Source organism: Oncorhynchus keta, chromosome 25 (assembly GCF_023373465.1).
Source record: "Oncorhynchus keta strain PuntledgeMale-10-30-2019 chromosome 25, Oket_V2, whole genome shotgun sequence".
In the NCBI taxonomy this organism is placed as follows: Eukaryota; Metazoa; Chordata; class Actinopteri; order Salmoniformes; family Salmonidae; genus Oncorhynchus; species Oncorhynchus keta.
This window is the reverse complement of record NC_068445.1, coordinates 24,421,194-24,433,585: the sequence shown is the minus strand read 5'-3', so window position 1 is coordinate 24,433,585 and position 12,392 is coordinate 24,421,194. Positions and strand designations below refer to the sequence as shown.

The 12,392-nt window shown below is 49.1% G+C and overlaps 2 protein-coding genes and 1 pseudogene across 2 annotated transcripts; all 3 read right to left on the bottom strand.

The window, feature by feature from the left end:
* Positions 1-1,783: 1,783 nt before the first annotated feature.
* Positions 1,784-2,472, bottom strand: LOC127911707 (uncharacterized; the record flags this gene model as incomplete). Its single annotated transcript, XM_052479002.1, has 1 exon — positions 1,784-2,472. A coding segment is annotated over one exon (627 nt), but the record flags the coding sequence as incomplete, so codon positions are not given.
* A 1,038-nt stretch (positions 2,473-3,510) lies between these two features.
* Positions 3,511-4,026, bottom strand: LOC127911708 (uncharacterized; the record flags this gene model as incomplete). Its single annotated transcript, XM_052479004.1, has 1 exon — positions 3,511-4,026. A coding segment is annotated over one exon (516 nt), but the record flags the coding sequence as incomplete, so codon positions are not given.
* Positions 4,027-10,754: 6,728 nt separating this feature from the next.
* On the bottom strand, positions 10,755-11,788 carry LOC127911898 (uncharacterized; annotated as a pseudogene).
* Positions 11,789-12,392: the final 604 nt, after the last annotated feature.

Genomic DNA, 12,392 nt, shown 5'->3' with positions numbered 1-12,392 from the left:
AACATTTTTTAGGGCCTTCCTCTGACACCACCTGGTATAGAGGTCCTTGATGCAGTGAGCTTGGCCCCAGTGATTTACTGGGCCATACACACTACCCTCTGTAGCACCTTGCTGTTGGATGCCAAGCTGTTGCCATACCAAGTGGTGATGTAGTCAGTCAAGATGCTCCCAATGGTTCAGCTGTATAAATATTTGAGGATCTGATGGCCCATGCCAAATATTTTCAGCCTCCTAAGGGGAAGAGGCATTGTCGTGCCCTCTTCACGACTGTATTGTTGTGTTTGGCCCATGATAGTGATGTGGACACCCAGGAACTTGAAGCTCCCGATCCGCTCCACTTCAGCCCTGTCGATGTGGATGGGGGCGTGCTCAGCCCTCCGTTTCCTATAGTCCACAATCAGCTCCTTTGAGCTGATGTTGAGGGAGGGTTGTTGTCCTGGCACCACATTGCCAGGTATCTGACCTCCTCCCTATAGGCTGTCTCATCATCATCTGTTATCAGGCCTACAACCGTCGTGTCATCTGCAAACTTAATGATGGTGTTGGAGTCATGCACAGCCAAGCAGTTGTGGGTAAACATTGAGTACAGGAGGGGACTAAGCACACACCCCTGAGGGGTTCCTGGGAAGAGAGGAAGAGAAAGATAGAGAGGGGGAGGAAGAGAAAGATAGAGAGGAGGAGTAAGAGAAAGATAGAGAGGGGGAGGAAGAGAAAGATAGAGAGGGGGAGGAAGAGAAAGATAGAGAGGGGGAGGAAGAGAAAGATAGAGAGGGGGAGGAAGAGAAAGATAGAGAGGGGGAGGAAGAGAAAGATGGGGAGGAAGAGAAAGATAGAGAGGGGGAGGAAGAGAAAGATATAGCGGCGGAGGAAGAGAAAGATAGAGAGGGGGAGGAAGAGAAAGATAGAGAGGGGGAGGAAGAGAAAGATAGAGAGGGGGAGGAAGAGAAAGATAGAGAGGGGGAGGAAGAGAAAGATAGAGAGGGGGAGGAAGAGAAATATATAGCGGCGGAGGAAGAGAAAGATAGAGAGGGGGAGGAAGAGAAATATATAGCGGCAGAGGAAGAGAGAGATAGAGAGGGGGAGGAAGAGAAAGATAGAGAGGGGGAGGAAGAGAAAGATAGAGAGGGGGAGGAAGAAAAGATATAGCGGCGGAGGAAGAGAGAGATAGAGAGGGGGAGGAAGAGATAGATACAGAGGGGGAGGAAGAGAAAGATATAGCGGCAGAGGAAGAGAGAGATAGAGAGGGGGAGGAAGAGAAAGATATAGCGGCAGAGGAAGAGAAAGATATAGCGACAGAGGAAGAGAGAGATAGAGAGGGGGAGGAAGAGATAGATACAGAGGGGGAGGAAGAGAAAGATATAGCGGCAGAGGAAGAGAGAGATAGAGAGGGGGAGGAAGAGAAAGATATAGCGGCAGAGGAAGAGAAAGATATAGCGACAGAGGAAGAGAGAGATAGAGAGGGGGAGGAAGAGAAAGATAGAGAGGGGGAGGAAGAGAAAGATATAGCGGCAGAGGAAGAGAAAGATATAGCGTCAGAGGAAGAGAAAGATATAGCGGCAGAGGAAGAGAGAGATAGAGAGGGGGAGGAAGAGAAAGATATAGCGGCAGAGGAAGAGAAAGATATAGCGGCAGAGGAAGAGAAGGATATAGCGGCAGAGGAAGAGAGAGATAGAGAGGGGGAGGAAGAGAAAGATATAGCGGCAGAGGAAGAGAGAGATAGAGAGGGGGAGGAAGAGAAAGATATAGCGGCAGAGGAAGAGAGAGATAGTGAGGGGGAGGAAGAGAAAGATATAGCGGCAGAGGAAGAGAGAGATAGAGAGGGGGAGGAAGAGAAAGATATAGCGGTCAGAGAAAGAGAGAGAGAGAGGGGGAGGAAGAGAAAGGTATAGCGGCAGAGGAAGAGAGAGATAGAGAGGGGGAGGAAGAGAGCGATACAGAGGGGGAGGAAGAATAAGATATAGCGGCAGAGGAAGAGAGAGATAGAGAGGGGGAGGAAGAGAAAGATATAGCGGCAGAGGAAGAGAGAGATAGAGAGGGGGAGGAAGAGAAAGGTATAGCGGCAGAGGAAGAGAGAGATAGAGAGGGGGAGGAAGAGAGAGAGACAGAGGGGGAGGAAGAGAAAGATTTAGCGGCAGAGGAAGAGAGAGATAGAGAGGGGGAGGAAGAGAAAGATTTAGCGGCAGAGGAAGAGAGAGATATAGAGGGGGAGGAAGAGAAAGATATAGAGGCAGAGGAAGAGAGGGATAGAGAGGGGGAGGAAGAGAAAGGTATAACGGCAGAGGAAGAGAGAGATAGAGAGGGGGAGGAAGAGAAAGATATAGCGGCAGAGGAAGAGAGGGATAGAGAGGGGGAGGAAGAGAAAGGTATAACGGCATAGGAAGAGAGAGATAGAGATGGGGAGGAAGAGAAAGATATAGCGGCAGAGGAAGAGAGAGATAGAGAGGGGGAGGAAGAGAAAGATAGAGAGGGGGAGGAAGAGAAAGATAGAGAGGGGGAGGAAGAAAAGATATAGCATGGGAGGAAGAGAGAGATAGAGAGGGGGAGGAAGAGATAGATACAGAGGGGAGGAAGAGAAAGATATAGCGGCAGAGGAAGAGAGAGATAGAGAGGGGAGGAAGAGAAAGATATAGCGGCAGAGGAAGAGAAAGATATAGCGACAGAGGAAGAGAGAGATAGAGAGGGGGAGGAAGAGATAGATACAGAGGGGAGGAAGAGAAAGATATATGCAGAGGAAGAGAGAGATAGAGAGGGGGAGGAAGAGAAAGATATAGCGGCAGAGGAAGAGAAAGATATAGCGACAGAGGAAGAGAGAGATAGAGAGGGGAGGAAGAGAAAGATAGAGAGGGGAGGAAGAGAAAGATATAGCAGAGGAAGAGAAAAAGAAGGCCAGAGGAAGAGAAAGATATAGCGGCAGAGGAAAGAGATAGAGAGGGGAGGAAGAGAAAGATATAGCGGCAGAGGAAGAGAAAGATATAGCGGCAGAGGAAGAGAAGGATATCGGCAGAGGAAGAGAGAGATAGAGAGGGGAGGAAGAGAAAGATATAGCGGCAGAGGAAGAGAGAGATAGAGAGGGGGAGGAAGAGAAAGATATAGCGGCAGAGGAAGAGAGAGATAGTGAGGGGGAGGAAGAGAAAGATATAGCGGCAGAGGAAGAGAGAGATAGAGAGGGGGGAGGAAGAGAAAGATATAGTGGTCAGAGAAAGAGAGAGAGAGAGGGGAGGAAGAGAAAGGTATAGTAGAGCAGAGGAAGAGAGAGATAGAGAGGGGAGGAAGAGAGCGATACAGAGGGGGAGGAAGAATAAGATATAGCGGCAGAGGAAGAGAGAGATAGAGAGGGGAGGAAGAGAAAGATATAGCGGCAGAGGAAGAGAGAGATAGAGAGGGGAGGAAGAGAAAGGTATAGGCAGAGGAAGAGAGAGATAGAGAGGGGGAGGAAAGAGAGAGACAGAGGGGGAGGAAGAGAAAGATTTAGCGGCAGAGGAAGAGAGAGATAGAGAGAGGGGAGGAAGAGAAAGATTTAGCGGCAGAGGAAGAGAGAGATATAGAGGGGGAGGAAGAGAAAGATATAGAGGCAGAGGAAGAGAGGGATAGAGAGGGGGAGGAAGAGAAAGGTATAACGGCAGAGGAAGAGAGAGATAGAGAGGGGGAGGAAGAGAAAGATATAGCGGCAGAGGAAGAGAGGGATAGAGAGGGGGAGGAAGAGAAAGGTATAACGGCATAGGAAGAGAGAGATAGAGATGGGGAGGAAGAGAAAGATATAGCGGCAGAGGAAGAGAGAGATAGAGAGGGGGAGGAAGAGAAAGATATAGCGGCAGAGGAAGAGAGAGATAGAGATGGGGAGGAAAAGAAAGATATAGCGACAGAGGAAGAGAGAGATAGAGAGGGGGAGGAAGAGAAAGATAGAGAGGGGGAGGAAGAGAAAGATAGAGAGGGGGAGGAAGAGAAAGATATAGCAGCAGAGGAAGAGAAATATAGAGAGGAGGAGGAAGAGAAAGATAGAGAGGGGGAGGAAGAGAAAGATATAGAAAGATAGAGAGGGGAGGAAAGAAAGATAGAGAGGAGGAGGAAGAGAAAGATATAGCGGCAGAGGAAGAGAAAGATATAGTGGCGGAGGAAGAGAAAGATAGAGAGGAGGAGGAAGAGAATGATATAGCGGCAGAGGAAGAAAAAGATATAGCGGCAGAGGAAGAGAGAGATAGAGAGGGGGAGGAAGAGATAGATACAGAGGGGGAGGAAGAGAAAGATATAGCGGCAGAGGAAGAGAGAGATAGAGAGGGGGAGGAAGAGAAAGATATAGCGGCAGAGGAAGAGAAAGATATAGCGACAGAGGAAGAGAGAGACAGAGAGGGGGAGGAAGAGAAAGATAGAGAGGGGGAGGAAGAGAAAGATATAGCGGCAGAGGAAGAGAAAGGTCAGAGGAAGAGAAAGATATAGCGGCAGAGGAAGAGAGAGATAGAGAGGGGGGAGGAAGAGAAAGATATAGGCAGAGGAAGAGAAAGATATAGCGGCAGAGGAAGAGAAAGATATAGCAGCAGAGGAAGAGAGAGATAGAGAGGGGGAGGAAGAGAAAGATATAGCGGCAGAGGAAGAGAGATAGAGAGGGGGAGGAAGAGAAAGATATAGCGGCAGAGGAAGAGAGAGAGATAGAGAGGGGGGAGGAAGAGAAAGATATAGCGGCAGAGGAAGAGAGAGATAGAGAGGGGGAGGAAGAGAAAGATATAGCGGTCAGAGAAAGAGAGAGAGAGAGGGGGAGGAAGAGAAAGGTATAGCGGCAGAGGAAGAGAGAGATAGAGAGGGGGAGGAAGAGAGCGATACAGAGGGGGAGGAAGAATAAGATATAGCTGCAGAGGAAGAGAGAGATAGAGAGGGGAGGAAGAGAAAGATATAGCGGCAGAGGAAGAGAGAGATAGAGAGGGGGAGGAATAGAAAGGTATAGCGGCAGAGGAAGAGAGAGATAGAGAGGGGAGGAAAGAGAGAGACAGAGGGGGAGGAAGAGAAAGATTTAGCAGAGGAAGAGAGAGATAGAGAGGGGGAGGAAGAGAAAGATAGAGAGGGAGGAAGAGAAAGATAGAGAGGGGGAGGAAGAAAAGATATAGCGGCGGAGGAAGAGAGAGATAGAGGGGAGGAAGAGATAGAACAGAGGGGGGAGGAAGAGAAAGATATAGCGGCAGAGGAAGAGAGAGATAGAGAGGGGGAGGAAGAGAAAGATATAGCGGCAGAGGAAGAGAAAGATATAGCGACAGAGGAAGAGATAGAGAGGGGGGGAAGAGATAGATACAGAGGGGGAGGAAGAGAAAGATATAGCGGCAGAGGAAGAGAGAGATAGAGAGGGGGAGGAAGAAAGATATAGCGGCAGAGGAAGAGAAAGATATAGCGACAGAGGAAGAGAGAGATAGAGAGGGGAGGAAGAGAAAGATATAGCGGCAGAGGAAGAGAGATATAGGGTCAGAGGAAGAGAAAGATATAGCGGCAGAGGAAGAGAGAGATAGAGAGGGGGAGGAAGAGAAAGATATACAGAGGAAGAGAAAGATAGGACAGAGGAAGAGAAGGGATATAGCGGCAGAGGAAGAGAGAGATAGAGAGGGGGAGGAAGAGAAAGATATAGCGGCAGAGGAAGAGAGAGATAGAGAGGGGGAGGAAGAGAAAGATATAGCGGCAGAGGAAGAGAGAGATAGTGAGGGGAGGAAGAGAAAGATATAGCGGCAGAGGAAGAGAGAGATAGAGAGGGGGAGGAAGAGAAAGATATAGCGGTCAGAGAAAGAGAGAGAGAGAGAGGGGGAGGAAGAGAAAGGTATAGCGGCAGAGGAAGAGAGAGATAGAGAGGGGGAGGAAGAGAGACAGAGGGGGGAGGAAGAATAAGATATTGCGGCAGAGGAAGAGAGAGATAGAGAGGGGGGAGGAAGAGAAAGATATAGCGGCAGAGGAAGAGAGAGATAGAGAGGGGGGAGGGGAAGAGAAAGGTATAGGACAGAGGAAGAGAGAGATAGAGAGGGGGAGGAAGAGAAAGATAGAGAGGGGGAGGAAGAGAAAGATAGAGAGGGGGAGGAAGAGAAAGATATAGCAGCAGAGGAAGAGAAAGATAGAGAGGAGGAGGAAGAGAAAGATAGAGAGGGGGAGGAAGAGAAAGATATAGCGGCGGAGGAAGAGAAAGATAGAGAGGAGGAGGAAGAGAAAGATATAGCGGCAGAGGAAGAGAAAGATATAGTGGCGGAGGAAGAGAAAGATAGAGAGGACAGAGGGGGAGAATGATATAGCGGCAGAGGAAGAAAAGATATAGCGGCAGAGGAAGAAGAGAGATAGAGAGGGGGAGGAAGAGATAGATACAGAGGGGGGAGGAAGAGAAAGATATAGCGGCAGAGGAAGAGAGAGATAGAGAGGGGGAGGAAGAGAAAGATATAGCGGCAGAGGAAGAGAAAGATATAGCGACAGAGGAGAGAGAGAGACAAGGGGGAGGAAGAGAAAGATAGAGAGGGGGAGGAAGAGAAAGATATAGCGGCAGAGGAAGAGAAAGATATAGCGTCAGAGGAAGAGAAAGATATAGCGGCAGAGGAAGAGAGAGATAGAGAGGGGGAGGAAGAGAAAGATATAGCGGCAGAGGAAGAGAAAGATATAGCGGCAGAGGAAGAGAAAGATATAGCGGCAGAGGAAGAGAGAGATAGAGAGGGGGAGGAAGAGAAAGATATAGCGGCAGAGGAAGAGAGAGATAGAGAGGGGGAGGAAGAGAAAGATATAGCGGCAGAGGAAGAGAGAGATAGAGAGGGGGAGGAAGAGAAAGATATAGCGGCAGAGGAAGAGAGAGATAGAGAGGGGGAGGAAGAGAAAGATATAGCGGTCAGAGGAAAGAGAGAGAGAGAGGGGGGAGGAAGAGAAAGGTATATGGCAGAGGAAGAGAGAGATAGAGAGGGGGAGGAAGAGAGGAACAGAGGGGGAGGAAGAATAAGATATAGCGGCAGAGGAAGAGAGAGATAGAGAGGGGGAGGAAGAGAAAGATATAGCGGCAGAGGGAAGAGAGATAGAGAGGGGGAAGAAGAAAGGTATAGCAGAGGAAGAGAGAGATAGAGAGAGGGGGAGGAAGAGAGAGAGACAGAGGGGGAGGAAGAGAAAGATTTAGCGGCAGAGGAAGAGAGAGATAGAGAGGGGGAGGAAGAGAAAGATAGAGAGGGGGAGAAGAGAAAGATAGAGAGGGGGAGGAAGAAAGATATAGCGGCGGAGGAAGAGAGAGATAGAGAGGGGAGGAAGAGATAGATACAGGGGGAGGAAGAGAAAGAAGATGCAGAGAAGAGAGAGATAGAGAGGGGGGAGAAGAGAAAGATATAGCGGCAGAGGAAGAGAAAGATATAGCGACAGAGGAAGAGAGAGATAGAGAGGGGGAGGAAGAGATAGATACAGAGGGGGAGGAAGAGAAAGATATAGCGGCAGAGGAAGAGAGAGATAGAGAGGGGAGGAAGAGAAAGATAGCAGAGGAAGAAAAGATATAGCGACAGAGGAAGAGAGAGATAGAGAGGGGGAGGAGAAAGATATAGCGGCAGAGGAAGAAAAAGATATAGCGTCAGAGGAAGAGAAAGATATAGGGCAGAGGAAGAGAGAGATAGAGAGGGGGAGGAAGAGAAAGATATAGCGGCAGAGGAAGAGAAAGATATAGCGGCAGAGGAAGAGAAGGATATAGCGGCAGAGGAAGAGAGAGATAGAGAGGGGGGAGGAAGAGAGATGGCAGAGGAAGAGAGAGATAGAGAGGGGGAGGGAAGAGAAAGATATAGCGGGAAGAGAGAGATAGTGGGGGAGGAAGAGAAAGATATAGCGGCAGAGGAAGAGAGAGATAGAGAGGGGAGGAAGAGAAAGATATAGCGGTCAGAGAAAGAGAGAGAGAGGGGGAGGAAGAGAAAGGTATAGCGGCAGAGGAAGAGAGAGATAGAGAGGGGGAGGAAGAGAGATACAGAGGGGGAGGAAGAATAAGATATAGAGGCAGAGGAAGAGAGAGATAGAGAGGGGAGGAAGAGAAAGATATAGCGGCAGAGGAAGAGAGAGATAGAGAGGGGGGAGGAAGAGAAAGGTATAGCGGCAGAGGAAGAGAGAGATAGAGAGGGGGAGGAAGAGAGAGAGACAGAGGGGGAGAAGAGAAAGATTTAGCGGTCAGAGGAAGAGAGAGATAGAGAGGGGGAGGAAGAGAAAGATTTAGCGGCAGAGGAAGAGAGAGATAGAGGGGAGGAAGAGAAAGATATAGAGGCAGAGGAAGAGAGAGGGATAGAGAGGGGGAGGAAGAGAAAGGTATAACGGCAGAGGAAGAGAGAGATAGAGAGGGGGAGGAAGAGAAAGATATAGCGGCAGAGGAAGAGAGGGATAGAGAGGGGGAGGAAGAGAAAGGTATCAGATAGGGAAGAGAGAGATAGAGAGGGGGGAGGAAGAGAAAGATATAGCGGCAGAGGAAGAGAAAGAGATTTTACAGAGGAAGAGAGAGATAGAGAGGGGGAGGAAGAGATAGATACAGAGGGGGAGGAAGAGAAAGATATAGCGGCAGAGGAAGAGAGAGATAGAGAGGGGGAGGAAGAGAAAGATATAGCGGCAGAGGAAGAGAAAGATATAGCGACAGAGGAAGAGAGAGATAGAGAGGGGGAGGAAGAGAAAGATATAGCGGCAGAGGAAGAGAAAGATATAGGCAGAGGAAGAGAAAGATATAGCGGCAGAGGAAGAGAGAGATAGAGAGACAGAGGAAGAGAAAGATATAGCGGCAGAGGAAGAGAAAGATATAGCGGCAGAGGAAGAGAAGGATATATGGCAGAGGAAGAAGAGAGAGATAGAGAGGGGGAGGAAGAGAAAGATATAGCGACAGAGGAAGAGAGAGATAGAGGGGAGGAAGAGAAAGATATAGCAGAGGAAGGAGATAGTGAGGGGGAGGAAGAGAAAGATATAACGGCAGAGGAAGAGAGAGATAGAGAGGGGGAGGAAGAGAAAGATATAGCGGTCAGAGAAAGAGAGAGAGAGAGGGGAGGAAGAGAAGATATAGCGGCAGAGGAAGAGAGAGATAGAGAGGGGAGGAAGAGAGGAAGGGGGAGGAAGAATAAGATATAGCGGCAGAGGAAGAGAGAGATAGAGAGGGGGAGGAAGAGAAAGATATAGCGGCAGAGGAAGAGAGAGATAGAAGGGGGAGGAAAGAAAGGTATAGCGGCAGAGGAAGAGAGGAGAGAGGGGGAGGAAGAGAGAGAGACAGAGGGGAGGAAGAGAAAGATTTAGCGGCAGAGGAAGAGAGATAGAGAGGGGAGGAAGAGAAAGATTTAGCGGCAGAGGAAGAGAGAGGAGGGGAGGAAGAGAAAGATATAGAGGCAGAGGAAGAGAGGAAGGAGGAAGAGAAAGGTATAACGGCAGAGGAAGAGAGAGATAGAGAGGGGGAGGAAGAGAAAGATATAGCGGCAGAGGAAGAGAAGAGGGGGGAGGAAGAGAAAGGTATAACGGCATAGGAAGAGAGAGATAGAGATATATGGCAGAGGAAGAGAGAGATAGAGAGGGGGAGGAAAAGAAAGATATAGCGGCAGAGGAAGAGAGAGATAGAGATGGGGAGGAAGAGAAAGATATAGCGACAGAGGAAGAGAGAGATAGAGAGGGGGAGGAAGAGAAAGATAGAGAGGGGGAGGAAGAGAAAGATAGAGAGGGGGAGGAAGAGAAAGATATAGCAGCAGAGGAAGAGAAATATAGAGAGGAGGAGGAAGAGAAAGATAGAGAGGGGGAGGAAGAGAAAGATATAGCGGCGGAGGAAGAGAAAGATAGAGAGGAGGAGGAAGAGAAAGATATAGCGGCAGAGGAAGAGAAAGATATAGTGGCGGAGGAAGAGAAAGATAGAGAGGAGGAGGAAGAGAATGATATAGCGGCAGAGGAAGAAAAAGATATAGCGGCAGAGGAAGAGAGAGATAGAGAGGGGGAGGAAGAGATAGATACAGAGGGGGAGGAAGAGAAAGATATAGCGGCAGAGGAAGAGAGAGATAGAGAGGGGGAGGAAGAGAAAGATATAGCGGCAGAGGAAGAGAAAGATATAGCGACAGAGGAAGAGAGAGACAGAGAGGGGGAGGAAGAGAAAGATAGAGAGGGGGAGGAAGAGAAAGATATAGGCGGCAGAGGAAGAGAAAGATATAGGTCAGAGGAAGAAAGATATAGCGGCAGAGGAAGAGAGAGATAGAGAGGGGGAGGAAGAGAAAGATATAGCGGCAGAGGAAGAGAAAGATATAGCGGCAGAGGAAGAGAAAGATATAGCGGCAGAGGAAGAGAGAGATAGAGAGGGGGAGGAAGAGAAAGATATAGCGGCAGAGGAAGAGAGAGATAGAGAGGGGGAGGAAGAGAAAGATATAGCGGCAGAGGAAGAGAGAGATAGAGAGGGGGAGGAAGAGAAAGATATAGCGGCAGAGGAAGAGAGAGATAGAGAGGGGGAGGAAGAGAAAGATATAGCGGTCAGAGAAAGAGAGAGAGAGAGGGGGAGGAAGAGAAAGGTATAGGGCAGAGGAAAGAGAGATAGAGAGGGGGGGGAAGAGAGCGATACAGAGGGGGAGGAAGAAGAAGATATAGCGGCAGAGGAAGAGAGAGATAGAGAGGGGGAGGAAGAGAAAGATATAGCGGCAGAGGAAGAGAGAGATAGAGAGGGGGAGGAATAGAAAGGTATAGCGGCAGAGGAAGAGAGAGATAGAGAGGGGGAGGAAGAGAGAGAGACAGAGGGGGAGGAAGAGAAAGATTTAGCGGCAGAGGAAGAGAGAGATAGAGAGGGGGGAGGAAGAGAAAGATTTAGCGGCAGAGGAAGAGAGAGATAGAGAGGGGGAGGAAGAGAAAGATATAGAGGCAGAGGAAGAGAGGGATAGAGAGGGGGGAAGAGAACTAACGGCAGAGGAAGAGAGAGATAGAGAGGGGGAGGAAGAGAAAGATATAGCGGCAGAGGAAGAGAGGGATAGAGAGGGGGAGGAAGAGAAAGTGGATACCGGCAGAGGAAGAGAGAGATAGAGATGGGGAGGAAGAGAAAGATATAGCGGCAGAGGAAGAGAGAGATAGAGAGGGGGAGGAAGAGAAAGATATAGCGGCAGAGGAAGAGAGAGATAGAGATGGGGAGGAAGAGAAAGATATAGCGACAGAGGAAGAGAGAGATAGAGAGGGGGAGGAAGAGAAAGATAGAGAGGGGAGGAAGAGAAAGATAGAGAGGGGGAGGAAGAGAAAGATAGAGAGGGGGAGGAAGAGAAAGATATAGCGGCGGAGGAAGAGAAAGATAGAGAGGAGGAGGAAGAGAAAGATATAGCGGCAGAGGAAGAGAAAGATATAGTGGCGGAGGAAGAGAAAGATAGAGAGGAGGAGGAAGAGAAAGATATAGCGGCAGAGGAAGAGAAAGATATAGCGGCGGAGGAAGAGAAAGATAGAGAGGAGGAGTAAGAGAAAGATAAAGCGGCAGAGGAAGAGAAAGATATAGCAGCAGAGGAAGAGAGAGATAGAGAGGGGGAGGAAGAGAAAGATATAGCGGCGGAGGAAGAGAAAGATAGAGAGGGGGAGGAAGAGAAAGATAGAGAGGGGAGGAAGAGAAAGATAGAGAGGGGGAGGAAGAGAAAGATAGAGAGGGGGAGGAAGAGAAAGATATAGCGGCGGAGGAAGAGAGAGGTAGAGATGGAGACTGGGAGAGAAAGAGAGAGGTAGAGAGGGTGGCAGAGATAACGGGGGAAAGGGGAGGAGGGTACACAGGAAAGCCCTGGGGTTTGTGATATTACACACTGTTGAGTTAGCCTTCACCTAGGCCCCAGCTAATGAGCAGCAGCTATAAACAGACATACATTACTGTATGTACCAGAGGGAAAGAGAGAGAGAGACCTTAGAGGTTGGGGAGAGGGAAGATGAGAATGATCAAGACAGGGTAAGACAGTGTGTTCAATATCAACAGAGAGAAGGAGAGAGAGTGGAAACAGACAGGGTGAGAGCAATAGGTCAGAGAGAGAGAGAGAGAGAGACAGGTATAGAGAGGAGACAGACAGGGAGAGAGCAATAGGTCAGAGAGAGAGAGACAGGTATAGAGAGGAGACAGACAGGGAGAGAGCAATAGGTCAGAGAGAGAGAGAGAGAGACAGGTGTAGAGAGGAGACAGACAGGGAGAGAGTGAGAGGTCAGAGAGAGAAAGAGAGAGATACAGGTATAGAGAGGAGACAGACAGGGAGAGAGCAATAGGTCAGAGAGAGAGAGAGAGAGAGAGACAGGTATAGAGAGGAGACAGACAGGGAGAGAGTGAGAGGTCAGAGAGAGACAGAGAGAGACAGGTATAGAGAGGAGACAGACAGGGAGAGAGTGAGAGGTCAGAGACAGAGAGAGACAGGTATAGAGAGGAGACAGACAGGGCGAGAGCAATAGGTCAGAGAGAGAGAGAGAGAGAGAGAGAGAGAGAGAGA